The sequence below is a fragment of the Plectropomus leopardus genome, chromosome 5, assembly GCF_026936395.1.
Source record: "Plectropomus leopardus strain MGB_pleo_1.0 chromosome 5, ASM2693639v1, whole genome shotgun sequence".
Classification (NCBI taxonomy): domain Eukaryota; kingdom Metazoa; phylum Chordata; class Actinopteri; order Perciformes; family Serranidae; genus Plectropomus; species Plectropomus leopardus.
Genome location: NC_142180.1, coordinates 36,476,942 through 36,491,811, shown reverse-complemented (window position 1 = coordinate 36,491,811; position 14,870 = coordinate 36,476,942). Strand labels below are relative to the sequence as shown.

The following is a 14,870-nucleotide window of genomic DNA, read 5'->3' as shown; positions in this document are numbered from 1 at the left end:
TGACACTATCTCTAACCTCCCTCGGTGGTTAGAGGTAGTGACTGTTATTTATGAGGGGGGAAGGGGTGCTGCAAAATGGGTCAGGCATTAAAAAAATGTAGGTACTAAGGAGGGACTTTTAATTTTGACTTAGTTAAGGGATATACAACTTGAAAAGGTAGTATTTTATATTTGTTTTAAATAAAAATAGTCACACACCAGCCAGTAAAGGCAGAGTTTGCTCAGCAGCATTATGTTTGTGATTGGATCTTTAGCATAAACTGTATAAATAATATAGGTTTAGAGCTGAAATAGGGCATATCTACCTGCCATGGTGGAGTCGGACATACTGCCATTAAGTAATTATTTCTCCCCCAGTGCTTGTATACTGGGACAAGGACTATAGTCCAATTAAACAGCTATGACTGTAGTTTGACTAAACTATGCATGTAAATGTACTGAATGAGGTCAGAGAGCTCCTTACCCTCCGAGCAGAGGGCAAGATCCACTGCCATTTTACAGAGACAGTACGCGCTGCTCATGTGTTAGTTATATATGTCACACTAGAGGCCGACCTTATTGTGTTATGTAGCATGTACGCTGACATGCTGCCTAAAATCACACACTGGTGTGGCATTATGCAACATTGTTTGGTTTCTGTAGCTGCCCTATCCCACCGTCACTGTGTAAAAGAGCTTAAAAAAGTAATTAAAAAAAAAAAAATCTAAAAATCAGTAACATTACCTAAATCAAAACCTCTCTGATAAAAAGAATAAATGAAAAATGTGAGAATCTGAGAAGGAAATGTCTTGCTGTAGGAAATTAGTTGTGCAAGAGCCACTTAAGCACATATTTTATGCCTTGCAAAAATCTTAAAGTTGGTATATGACATATTACTTGGACTGGGCAATATGGAATTAAGTCTTAAAACGATTTTTTATTTCATATCAGTCGATATCGATATATATCACGATATAAATCAAATTAGTCGAATTAAAAACTTTTGAGTAGGCCTACTTCTCCTATAGCTGCCAACAACCTGCCAACATTCCCAGCTAGAGAAAGGGTGAAAATAATGGAGCAGGCTGTGGGACATATCCAATAGGATGATGTTGTGCTAGAAGACTATGAAACATCTGCATACATGTGGATTGATCTAAGTTTTTGACCGAGATTTATCGTGTAGGAAAATGTTTTACCGTTTTATGTTAGATAGGAAAAGGGAACGAAGTTATAGAAGGACTTCGCCTGTTGTAATTTTTTCAATTCCTAAATAAACCACATCAAAGCTGGAAGTTGAGACAAAACCGACACACCTTGCAGACTAAGTGGCCTAGGAAAATATGTTGAAAAGGCAACTGTAAGTTGTTGGGTCTATAAAATGTCAGAACAGTGTATAAAAAAAAAAAAGAAGAAAAGAATAAGATTTGATCACTGTTTTTCAAAGCCCAGATGATGTCCTCAGATGTCTTATTTTGTCCAGAACTCAGATATTCAGTTTACTGTCAAAGAAAAGAAACAAGAAAATATTTACATTTGAGAAGCTACAATCAAAAAATTTAGACCTCTTTTTTTCTTAAAAAAAAAAAAAATTAAAATCACACTTATTCATCAATCATATTAGTTGGCGTTTAATAGTTGACAACTAATAGCTTAATCATTGCAGCTCTATTAAAAGCACAGTTTTCCTCTCGCATTAACTCTATAGCATGCAAGGATTTATGCCTGGATCTCACAGCTTTACATTCCTCACATAAAATTCCCAGCGATGTAAAACCTTTTACCAGCGAACAAGAATATCAAACTGCGCACTAAAAGGCTACAAAGCTCTCCTTCTTGTCACTTGTGTTCAGAAGATTTCCTTTTCATGCGTTTTCTTTCCCCTGAAGAGAAGAGAATCTTTTGTTATCAGGCTTTTTAGCCGGAGTGGATCCTTTTAATGTCACCTTCAGGATTCATATGTTATTAGACATGACTTGAGATAAGAGACAAAACCAGGCCGGCAAGGCGAGAGCGCGTTCTTGGAGCAGAGGCAGTAAAAGGATTGAACACGGGTTCTTTTTGTTCAGTTACAGAATATAAAATGATTTGTGTATTCCGAGAGCAGCGTCTTTGTTCCTGAGTGGCAGCTCACATCCAAATCGTCTACTGATATGTAATGCTTAATGAACCGGAAAAACATGTCTTTAAATGAGCCGACAGCCTCACCGGCTCCCCCCTCTTTCATCAAACCTGGGGGTCCCATCTCAGCCAACCCCTCCCCACACCACCTCCACCACCACCATCAGTCCCCCATGGACTCATGCTGTTCAGGGCCCCAGGTCCTCCGAACAGAGCCCGGCTAATGGAAAGCTTTCAAGGCGGACGGAGAAAAATGTCGGCTCTCATTTGGCCTTTTCTGATGTCACTGGTGAGTGTGTGTGTGGTCATAGAATCCCACACACACCACGCGCACAAACACCTTGGGACATGCCATTATAAACAGGCCTGAAAACTGAAAACAACAACACTGTCCAACCCCTAGTCTCACACACACACACACACACACACACACACACACACACACACACACACACACATACGAACACACCTGTATTAGCCTGTATGAATGCATCACATCATGTCGAGCTAAAAATATTATTACAAGTTGTAATTACAATTAACTTAATTCACAGAACATTTTTAAAATAAAAGTGCGGAGGGGGTGCAACACTGTGTTGGCTGGAAAGAGGATGTGTGACTCAGAAGAACTTTAATATAAAAAGTTTCCATTTACATAATCAAAAAGGCAAACCCCACCTGCACCATGCCTGTTCTACGTAAACTATCAAAAATATAAATAACTTCTTGTTTTTTTTGGTATTCTTGTCATAGGTAGTTATGATATAATGATTGTTGGGTAGCATGTTAGATAATATTGCCCAGTTTCATCATATGGCGAAAAGATAAGCTGTAGCTAGTAAAACATGCAAATGTAAGGCATTAGATGTTTGCAGAGAAGTACAATACCATTTTTTACTGGGTTTAGGGGCTTCACCCAGCATGCAATGTTTATGGCTCAATCCCAGCTCTCCCCCTTGGCCCTACGCCTAGATTTGGAGTGCTCTCCACTGAGTAAAGGCCCTTAAAACAGAGCCACAAGAGGCAGGGTTTGAAATCTTATCCTAGGAAATGGGATGACGCTACACTCTCACTAGCCACCACCAATGCCGCAAATGTAAATTAGTAGTCAGTTAGCTAACACCGATGGTTAAAAACTTGAGCTAAAAGTAACTGGTGAACAGTTGAAATAGCATTAGCCAGCTAACACCTCACAAAAATGAATATGCTTGTTAACATTTTCCTCTACCACTCTGTTGGGAGGGCCACCTGGAGGGCTGGATGACCACTACCTCTTGATCTTCCAAAAGAAATGAGACCCTTCCCTTTGAAGCAGCACTGAAAACAAAGTCGTAGGGTCAAGGAGAAGAATTGGAATTGGGCCTAAGAGTCAGGGTACACCCTAAACATGGCTGATATAACATCACAAGATACTCAACTAAGTCACCTGAGCTCATTTTTTAAATATTCACGGTGCAAAAATATCTCAAACAATATCAAAGTCATCAGCAAACATGCCACACTGTAAAGTCTGCTCGGTGTGTTGAAGCGGTCCGGGGGAAAGTGCGGTGTAGCCGCGGCTGCTGGCGCTCCAGGAGGAAGCTTGTCAGCTTTCCCCACACGTGTTCAGCCTGTCAGCTGCCTCGCTGATGTCTCTTGTTATTATTTTCTTCTCATTCTGCTGCCTTTTCTTTGCAGAGTCATGAATAATTTGTGTCTACGCCTTGTTGCTTGATGACAGCTGTGCAGTTGGTTTGCAGTCTGTTTTTCAGATCAGGTGAATAATGAATAAGCCTCTGCAACAAAAGAGCTATGTCCTATATGTGCCCTGCCTCTCTTCATCTGTCCCAGCTCTCAGTTGGCGTGTCAGCCACTGGGGAGGGGACAGGTGAGCAGGAAAGTCTCTCCAAAGCTCAAAGTTTCTTGTGTTGAAAAGCAGTTTTATATCTCTTTATCTTGCAGTAACTTCTCGCTATCATTTCTGAGCACATTAATCAGTGCTTTTTCTCCGAACGTTTCCTGTAAGAAATCCTGTTATCTCTCTTTGTAACTCGTCAAACCTGTGTGAAATCTGCTGATCAGAGCATGACAGCAAATACCACATTATTATTACAATATACACACCAGGTCTGCTCGCCCTCAGGGGCACAATCACATTTGTTCTCTCTCCAGAGTGCCTGTCATCCCTGTCTCACATGAAAATACAACATACAGATCTAACCGTTCACCAGATGTTCTGTGTGGGTGTGATCTTGATCTTGGTTTTTTTTCTGTTTTTCTTTTTGTAATCTGCAAGGTTTTTCATGTTATGTTTTTATCAGATTTTCATGTTTAGCGTGTCAAGTTGAGTTTCACAGTTGGTAAATCAGATTAAGTGTCATTTCAAAAGCTGTGGTAACATCTTCCTTGCTACTTTAAATTCTAATTTAAGGTTTTTCTTTCTTTTTTTTTTTTTTTGCCATATTTTATTCAGGAAAATGCAACAGAATAGTATACAACACAAGAGCATCGAACATAGGCATTCTCTGCTTTTTTCCCCATTTTTCTATCCCGGCTCAGTGCCTCATGGTCCTTCTGTCCACAGCAGGAAAATAATAATAGTACCAAAAGTAAATAAATAAGTACATAAATAAAAATACATTTGAATAAGTAAATAGGAGAAAGTAACTTAGTAAGTAAAACAGAACGTACATACACAAATAGACATAAAATACAAGTACAGTATAAAAAGTAGAATAGACTTAGAGTTTTAAAAAGAATAATGATAATAATAATAATAATAATAATAATAATAATAATAATAATAATAATAATAATAACAATAAATTAAAAAAAATAATAAATTTTTTAAAAAAATGTAAAAATTAAAAAAAAAAAAGAAAAGCTAAATGAGCAAATATATAAATGACTATAGAGGCCAGGACTACTGGTACACCACCTATTATGGCTCCCACCTCCATACAGGTGCATGAGATGAAGGTGGGGGACAGGACAGGATGGGACGGGCGGCAAACAGGCAGCAGTTCATCAAATAGTTGGCAAGACAACAGACAGGATTGGAACATAACATTGGTTTCTTTTCTCTATCCGATATTAATACCCATAAAAGATAGTCTCATTTAAACCCAGACTGAGAATTCATCCATCTTGTTTAAACAGTAAAAGAAGTGCACAAAAAAAAAAAATCAAAATCAAACAGCAAAGTGTGCCACTAAAATCTCTCTTTTATTATTCATGTTTAATTTTACATCAATAATGAATCACTAAAAACCACCAAACCCAGTTGCTGAACTTTCTAATTGCACAACTATGTCTGTCAGGAAAAATTAATCCGGTCATACCTCTGGGTGGATGCATGTGTGGTTGTGAGCACAGATGTGTATTTGTTTCTTGCACTTATGGGCTGAGATGCAGGCCTAGATTTGAGCCTCAGACTGCAATGCTCTGATTACTCGCCCACTCGAATCGATTGAGCCGTTTTCTATTCATATTTGATATGCCTCGGGGCAGTGGGGTAATGTCTTAAAAAAAAAAATCTACCCGTGCCCTTGGAGGAAATCTGGTCAGCCTAATGGCTCGTTTGAAGATTTTTGCTGGAAAAGCTTCTCTCTGTGATTGTGCTTGAGGAGCGTCTCTGTGAGAGAGTCATGCAAAACCTTTTGAAACTTCACAAATGATTCAGTTTTTTAATAACAAATACAGAGTTTGATACTGAAAGCTGCACAACAGAAGTGAACTTAACCACTTGTCTGTTACTTCAAAGAGTTGTGGTTGGGTTGGTGGCTTTAGGCTGCCTTAGAGTGATAAAGGGACAGTTCACGTCAAAAATCAGAAAATATTTGTTTCTTTTCACCTGTGTCATTTATGCTGTTCCTTGCCAATATCCCGGCAGGAAACACGGCGATGTCTGAGTTTTTTAAAAAAAAAAACACTGCTTTTCATGCCACTATCTCAGCAGGAAGTACAGATATGTCTTGGTAAAAAAAAAATTTAAAAAAACTGGTTTGGGGTCCTTTAAACCACCTGGTAGAGTGGGCGTGGTCTCGCCGCAGCGCCCACTGAATTCACTACAGCCTACAGCCCTTCTTTTCGTGCCACTATCTTGGTAGGAAATGCAGTGATTTTTGTGTAAAAAGCAACCACTTTTCTTGCCACTATCCAAGCAGGAATAGCAGTGATGGCTTGGTATAAAAAAAAAAACCATAACACTTTTTCGTGCTACTGTCCTGGAAGGAGACACAGCGATGTCTTGATTAAAAAAAAAAAAAACACTTTTCATGACAATATTCCAGCAGGAAATGCAATATTGTCTCGGTATACTGTATCACTTTTTTTACCAGCATCCGGGCAGGAAAAGCGGCTGTTTCTCAAGCATTAAAACAGCTGCTTTTCATTCCTAAAAAGCCAGTGAAAACACAGCAGAGACTTGCTTAATCACAACTAGTTTGCTGGACTCAAACAGTGGTCTATATGACACGCCATCCACCATCTCTTCCACCTCAAGATGATTAAGTCAGCTCATATAATATGTCACTTTAGAAATGCTGGTATAATGCGTATGATCGATACATGCTTCCTTCTGTGTGATGATTCGGTTAGCCGGTGTAATTCGGTGGAAAATAGTTTCTGCATGAAACTGCTTACAACAAGGTCTGTGGATTATCTTGAGTAACAGGTCATGATTTCTGGAAAGAGACATCGCTGTTTAGTTTTTTAAATGTATTTTTTGGCACTTTGAGCGCCACAAGCCGAAAGCCATCTAGTTCAGTTATAGAGAAGGCAGACATCACTATGATTAATATCTCTAACACTCTGCAACTCACACCAAAACTATCTAGATTCATAAATATAACTACAAGTAGGAGAGAAAATATGGATTTTTGATTTGGGGTTGAAGTGTCCCTTTAAATTCATCTTCATTCAAACAGGAGGCCATATTTAACCATATTAGTCTGAACAGTGTGTGCCCTTTTCAGACTGCAGTATTTATGTCAGTGATTTATCTGTGACTTCAGTAATTTCCTCTATAACCTGCACATTTCCTGTAAAGTGAGCCACTCTTTCTTTTTAATACTTTTAACATAAAGTAATTTCAGTTTGTTGCACATGAAGTGTATTTGTATTTAATAAAGAATATGTGACGCGGCTCACTCTGTGCACCATATGTAGCACCAAGGTGCACAGCTCCATTAAGTCTCGCTTTAAATGAGCTCGCCTTTTTTTTTTCCTGTTCTCCTTCAGTCTGTTCATCTTGGGGTTTAAAATATTCAGTATTTTCGCAGGCCTGGATGTTGTACGATTTGGAGGGAAGTGAGGCATAGAAAATCCTTGTGAGTCAGTGATTTCAATCAATGTTGAAGGAAGACAACTAACTGATTGTTCCTCTTTTTTTCTCCTGACTTTTGCCTTGCTAGAGTTAGAAAAGTAAAAAAAAATCAAATGGTGCAGTATAAACTCACTTTACCAGCAGTTTTTTGTAGTCTAAAGCATCAGTGCAAAACATGATAGAAGTTATATGAAAATAATTTTTCAACCGTCTAATAATAACTCAGTGGAAATCATTGTTATCCAAGCTGCTTTATTTACCACCATACTTTGTGTCGCTTTTCTTCTGAAATTTATTTTCAAATTCTTCTTTTAACCTTGTTGTCATTCCCTGAATAGAAAATAATTCCTAATTTCAAATGTCCCGTAATCACCCAGATGCCTCAGATTAAACAAATTTCTGCTCATAACTGAATTCTTATAAAATACATTTGACACTGCATCCCTCAGAGGATCACAGCTGCTGCATGTGGAGCCTTGTCTGCCAGCTTCCTGCCAAAACTCGTTTTTGTTTTTCATTTTAAATAACAGCCATGAGGGTAAAAAGCATCTGGTTAACGGTTAAAATCTGCTCTGACTGTTTAGGGTTCAAACATGTGGTCAAAACAAACAGGAGCCGCAGTGGCCTCTGGGCAATCACAATCACGGCAGCAACACGGTGAGACGCGCCCTTTTTTGTCGGTCTATTACACCTCAATGGTTAAAGTGATGTTTGTTTGTTTATTTTCTTCAAGTTGGAATATTTATAATAATAAAGCATTGAAATTAAAGATAATTACGCGAAATGTGCTGCTTCGAACCTAAATGGTATGGTTATAAAATAGCGCATAAATTCTGGTGACCTTTAAATTTAATTTTGGTGATTAAACCTGAATTAAATTGTTTTACATTTGAACTAATTTCACTCACTCTGAAGAGATTTTCCCATATCCTTCATTTAGAGAAGAAGTTTCCATAGATTATTCATTTTTAGTTTTTATTTCATTTAGAAATGCGGTTAAAAAACAACTATGAAATAAAATTGCCTGAAAAATAATTATAATTACGTGTAAACGACAATAAAATGCGCAAAATGGGAATTTTGCAGATGTCGTGAGTAAGGCAGTAACCCTCCTGTTTATTAAATCACACTGTGTGAGGAGGTTGTTTTGCCAGCATGTCTCTGAAAACAAAAAAAGAGCCTCGGTTCTTTGGAGGAGCGCAGATTTGCATCTCTGTTGGCGTTATTGTCGATCAGGTTATTTAACTTTGAGTACAAATATTTTGGGTTTTTATGCTTACTGAATTAATGTCAGTCGACATACAAACATGATACATTTATTTGCTTCGTTACATCTGCATTTCTCACAGTTCACAGCTTATCTCTGGTTTTCTGGACCTTTATAACTATCTCCAGTAGGATGGGAGAAGAATTAGTGTCGATGTCTTCACTCTGCAAAATGTCCGAAAATGTTTGTTTTATTCGTGATTTATTAAAAAATAAATAAATAATCTGCCTGTCGGCTGAGATAACTATATATATATTTCTAGTCATTTTTTACAAAGCGACAATTGGATCAAAGTGAATCTTGATCCAACAAATGTCCCCCAGCAGAGCGACTGGGGAAAAGGCGAAAACGTCTTCTGCCTCTCTTTGTCAAGAGTAATTATTTAAAGACTTAAATCAGATTCTATGACATGATGTGTGCAGTCGCTGTGTGCTTCATTTCAGTCCGTGCTGCGTCTCTTTGTGTCTCCTCAGATCCACTTTTCTCTGAAAACCTTTGCCGCAGAGGTCGCAGCCGAAAGGTTTGTATCCGGTGTGTTTCCTGCTGTGTGTGATGAGGTTGGAGCTCTGGCTGAACGCTTTCCCGCACACCTGACATTTATGTGGCTTCTCACCTGAAAAACACATTTAGAGAACATATTAGTTTGGATTTTTATTTTGTTCAGGAGGATTTGGGAGTTTTACGCACAAATTACGCGCAGATTCTTGAAGAAACAATAGAAATTCCAACATCACTTCAAACTCAGACAGATATTTTGTAATATTATCTGTTTTCTACCTCTTACCTGTGTGGATGAACGTGTGTTTTTTCATGTCTGACTTCTGGTGGAACCTCTTCCCGCAGTACTGGCAGGGATACGGCCTTGTGTCGGAGTGGATGAGTAGGTGCGTCGACAGAGTAGACGACCTCTTGAAACTTTTACCGCATATTTTGCAGTCGAAGCTTCTTTCCTGCAACGTGAGCAGAAGCAGGTTTAGGTTTCAAGTCCGCAGCGCACTCATCCTGACTTTATACCAATAACAACATGCATAATCGGGGAAGGTGCGAAACGCAGGATGCGGGTTAAAAAATGTGTGAAGTTACCTGAGAGTGCACGGCTTTGTGTTGCTCCAGGCTGACTGCGTGCCCGAAGGTTTTGCCGCAGATATCACACGCAAATGGCCTGGTGCCGCTGTGCGATCTGCGGACGTGGACTTCCAAACCGTGAGGAGTAGAAAATACCTGCAGGGTGAGAGTAATATGTCATGGAAATATGGTAAGTAATAAAGCTGAAAATTGATTTTTTTTTTTCGCTCAATAAATACGTCCAGTTACGGAATTACTCTAAGATAATTATGGAGGTCAAAGGTCAGCTGTATCCAGTGTATGTTTTACTTAAGTCACATTATTTGCTTTGCAGGTACCATTTTTATTTTAGGTGATCACCATCTGCAGTTAAACCATTTATTTATCCCTACAAAAGATGGTGTGCTTGCATCTCCATCCTCACCTTACTGCATTTGATGCACTTGTAAGCACCGTTGAGGATCAGACTGGAGCACAGCAGGTCAGACTGGGTCTTCACACTGTGGCTTTTTCCATGCAGGCCTCCCTCCGGATACAGCAGAGCCGCTGCATGCGTCCTGTAGTCCCCGTACGTCTCCTCGCCCAGAGTCCGCTCTGCATAAAGGGCTGAGTGGCTGCTCCTGTCCCCGTAGAAGGCCAACGCCGCCGGGCCCCTGTCTACCTCCATGCCGGGGTGGATACTCGGCTGGACCAGCGACCTCAGCCCCGGCCCCGAGTAGCTACTCCAGGCGTACGGCCGGAAGGGAACAGTGAAGGGCTGCGTCTCATGCACCAGAGGAGACAGGGATTTCTCAGAGTCCACTGGAGAGAGGAGATGAAATTTTAATGAAACTGGTTAAAGAGGGGCGTTTTTAGGACCCCACAGGACCCGACGGGGCTCAAGGAGTCATGCAATGTTCTCTCAGAAGAATTCCCAGATGATGATAATGTGAAAAGTATCAGACTGGAGGTTAGAGAGCGCACTATCATACGCCAATGAGACCGGGGACATGTAAAGTTATTTAAAGGCCAACACACTTCTATATAAGCATTTAGATATAAAGAAGTGAACTCATGAGAAAAGTATCTTAAATATATCCAAATTAGAAGTAAAATGTGACATCATTTTTACATTAAACGAAATGTGTAAAAGCTCTAGTCAACCACAAAGGCCCCTTATATTTTTGTAAGTGATTTTATCAATCTTAATTCACCAAACAAGTATCGTTTTTCCAAAATGTGTAAAAAAAAATAAAAAAAAAGGAGATTACGCAAATTTCAGATGATGGTGAAAAAAGGTATTGCTGAAGTGTGTCTGTGATGTGCCTGAATAGAAATGCGATAGAAACACAAATAGAAACTTGTGGTTTTGTGTGTAGGTACCCGGAGATGCAGAGGGGGATGGAGGCCTCCAGAAGTCCTCATAGTCCGGGGAGCGGCCGCACAGACTGTCGGCGCAGCTCAGCGGCGACTTCGGAGAGAAATCGGCAGCGTCGGCCAGGTTAGAGTCAGGAGAGAGGTCGTACCGGTCCACCGACATGTCGGTGTCATCCTGGAGCTTCTCTGCCTCTGAGAGGACGCACGGAGGAGACTCAGCATCTGTAAAGAAAAGTAAGGAAATTCAGATGTTTTTAAAATGCACTCTGCTGGAAAATGAGGTTGTTATTAGAGCTTTAAAAACGACCAAAACTAAATTATAAAAAAGGTCTTTGCATGGCGCGTATATATTACAATTATGGCTCTGCAGAGACATTTGACAGTATTATGAGTTGGACAAATAACAAACTGGCTAGGCCAATATTACTTCATTTCTAGCAGTAAGCTTTGTTATAATGTAATAAAAATTCATTATAGTGATGCAACAGAGAAGAGAATGATTGACTATAAACCTGTGTAGAATTATTTAAAATATTTATATTATATTTTATATTACAGTTTTGCTTCATAATTTTTAGAAAAAATAATGACTAAAAGGCTATTTCAGTATTACAATGCTCATTCCTTCAAAGCAGTGAAAGTTGTGTGCATGCAGTTTTCCTTATTGATACGCTTTTTTGTAACATCAATAATATCGATAAAGAGCCTTCTCCAAAGCTGCCCCCTCACTCTGGCACTTACTCCCCACACATTTTCAGGACTGCACCGACACATCCAGATTTAAATCCCTCCTAAAAACTCACCTTTTTAAACAAGCTTTTAATGTGTGATTGTTCAGGTGTTTGTTTGTTACCGATTTGCTTACTGTTTATTTTGCGCGTGCTTATGTAATTTTGTTTATATAGCTTTTTACTTCTGTGCAGCGTCTTTCAGTTCCCTTTAAAAGCGCTTTATAAGTAAAATGTATTATTATTATTATTATTATTATTATTATTATTCTTATTATTATTATTATTATTAAATTATGTTTAAAAAACTGGGATAAATTGTATAAAAATGGGACATTCAAACACACATGTTACGCAGTAAAGAATATTTAAAAAACGACTAATTTTGCACCCACCTGAGCAAATGTGCGCCAGTATAGTGTCCAGCCTGCTGTAGTCATCCTCCAAACTGCGGGGCTGGTGGTAACTGTGCGCCCTCTTACTCTTCACCATGAAGGAGCGAGGCATCTCCGACCTGAGAGCAGACAAATCAGTGACAGTAATCCAGCTGCAGAGGAGTCCTCAGGTGGACGCTGCTGCTCGCTCTGGTCTCCACTGGAGAGGAGGTGCGGGTCCAAGTGCTTTAAGGATTGCAACCTGACCACGGAGCATGCGCACGGCGCCCGTCCCGTCTGCCAGGTGTTGCGCGGACAGGTGTCTCTGCAGAGACTCCTCCGCTCACTGCGCTGCAAAGAATATCCGTCCGCAGTGTTTTCAGCGCGGGGGGTTACAGGTATTAGAAAAGCGGTCCGCAGCGTTGGCGACGTGATTTTACCTCAATGCAGATTTATTTATTTCGCCTTTGACCTGCTCTTGTTTCGAGAAACAATCGTGGAATTAACAGCAGTTGATTTTATCAGCCAAGAGTTGACTTTTTGAATCCGGAATTTTTGCACAGCGTGGAGCCATGCAGCTCCCCCCCCTTGGATCAGACTGCAGCTCGTGTCTCCAAAGGAGCTCGTGGCAATCAGGAGAAGTGATACAGGCCTTATCAGCGACTTACTCAATCTGACAGGAGAGGAAACACGGAGGCGCACCTCAGGGTGTCTGCTGCACACAGCCTGGGTGAAATAAAAGGGCGGGGGAAAGTCTGAAAGTCGGAACCGACAGGGTTCTCTGATGCGTTATTTACATTATGATCACTTAAAAATATACACAGTAACACAATTATCGCTTGCGTATCCTGCATGTTTTCCAGGAGTGCATTTGGTAGGATTTTCCTGGAACTCAGTGGAGTAAAATAATAATAGCAAGTACAGTCTTTTGCAATTGTTCCGTTTAAAAGCTCACATGAAATGCACATTAATTATTATTAAACCTCCAGCACGTCACAGTGTGGCGGAGCTTAGTCCCGGTCCAGTGGTCAGTCAGGCTGTATAGGCTGTCATTATGTGACAGACACTCACCGTGCTCACGCCTGCGGTGACAGTTTCACATTACTATGGGCATTATGCTCAAAAGGACAGAGCCGGTAACAGACAAGTTGTGTTCTGTTCGGCCAGATTGTAGCGCACGGCTAAGCGCCATTACGCACCGAACAAAGGGACGGAGTCGTGCGTCTTGGTGCTTTTTATCCAGTGCAGGTGCAATGAGTAAATCCCCAAACTGTTACAGTGATGCAGTGAAGGGAGGTTTGATTATCGCAAATCATCAAAATAAATCAAATCATTACAATGTGATGTTACTGGTCAGCACTGTCTGTGAGTAGCCTACTCGTCTATTTTTTGTGCGTATAATTTCATGTTTTAATGCGTTTCAAAATTAACATGACTTTTAAAGAATTATTTTAGTCACACTGTATTTAGTATCTTCCACTCACAATTATTTAATTCAGCTCAAATCAAATAGTCCTTAACTATAGAGATTTCGTCCACTATACCCCAAAAATCGGAGACCCAGACTCATCAGCATGAGGACACAATCTACCTCTGTAACCGCCGCAGATCGCACTGAACACCGGCAGAGCAGCAATTTTTGGCTACAGGCTAAACAGCCTATATCAGTACACGAAGGACAGGAAATCAAAGCGCCACATGCCTCGGCTCGATTAGACAGCACGCGGTCGTTGCATCCGGACACACAGCTGGTGAAGATATGAAGCTCGAACCGATAAAATTAGAATCAGGCCGGTGCTGGAGAGAGCCGATAGGCCGGCAGAGAAAACTTTCTGAGCGCTGCGTAAAAGCTGCCAACTGGCATCCTGTCAAGTCAATAAAGAGTGAAATGCGATAATGCTTGTATGTTAATGTTGAATAATAATAATAACAAGAATGTTTGTTTTTTAAAAAAACTTTTAATTACCTTTTCTGCAGAAGCCAGTATCTTATAGTAGGATCGATTTTTTGTCGTACGTGTATGAGTGTGTTAACACTGCATATATTAAATTTATTTCCTCGTTGCGTTTTGCAAAATACATTCAAATATTCGTCCTTTTTTTGGAATTCAATGACAAATAGAAAAAAAACGCCTCCTCATATGAAAACACCGATGATTCATGGCCCCTCCACACTCACTACACCGCAGTGTGACTTAAATGCGCTCCTATTATGGTCAGCGCTGAAGGATATATCATCCAATTTGGACAAAAGTAAGGTTAGTGAAGAAAAGTATTAAAAAAAAAAAGTTGTAGTAGTAACGCTGGTCATAGTCTGGGTCAAATCTGTTTTAACAAATGGGATTTTAACTTAAATTCGGCTTTTAATGTTAAATCCAAAATCATAATCCAAAATACATTTATGTGACAACACACTGAGTCAGTATCTGCTCGTTAGGTACAAACATGAGCTGAGCTGAAGCTGTTCCTTTACACTGTTTCTATACACAGCCTGTTAAAATTTGAATAACTGCCCTTCACTGCGCCATCAAAAATCATCAATCAGTGCCATGTGAAATATTAAATCACACTGAGCTTACAGTTCTCTGACCTTCACAGCTAGACTGCACTAATGTCTGATAAACTCGTATTCATCAGCATTTGGCAATAACACAAACCTGGTTAATGTTTCAGCGT

The 14,870-nt window shown here is 39.9% G+C and overlaps 1 protein-coding gene across 2 annotated transcripts; it reads right to left on the bottom strand.

Annotated features, from left to right (window-relative positions):
• Positions 1-8,494: 8,494 nt before the first annotated feature.
• Positions 8,495-14,870, bottom strand: gfi1ab (growth factor independent 1A transcription repressor b). Of its 2 annotated transcripts, none has more exons than XM_042483732.2 (7): positions 14,852-14,870; positions 12,217-12,335; positions 11,100-11,315; positions 10,162-10,538; positions 9,756-9,893; positions 9,457-9,622; positions 8,495-9,285 (listed from the first exon to the last, which is right to left on the bottom strand). In XM_042483732.2, the coding sequence occupies exons 2-7, from the start codon at positions 12,326-12,328 to the stop codon at positions 9,107-9,109; spliced, it is 1,188 nt and encodes a 395-aa protein (XP_042339666.2). In that variant the 5' UTR covers positions 12,329-12,335; positions 14,852-14,870; the 3' UTR covers positions 8,495-9,106. The 2 variants fall into 2 exon arrangements, with proteins under 2 accessions (XP_042339666.2, XP_087934266.1); XM_088078140.1 differs by lacking the exon at positions 14,852-14,870 and adding an exon at positions 14,162-14,839.

Bases quoted from the DNA above. Each gene is read 5' to 3' on its own strand.
- gfi1ab (XM_042483732.2), bottom strand. From the start codon at position 12,328: ATGCCTCGCTCCTTCATGGTGAAGAGTAAGAGGGCGCACAGTTACCAC. The intron at 11,316-12,216 runs GTGGGTGCAAAA...TTTTCTTTACAG, and splicing joins ACTGGCGCACATTTGCTCAG to ATGCTGAGTCTCCTCCGTGC. The intron at 9,894-10,161 runs GTGAGGATGGAG...CTCACCCTGCAG, and splicing joins AGTGCATCAAATGCAGTAAG to GTATTTTCTACTCCTCACGG.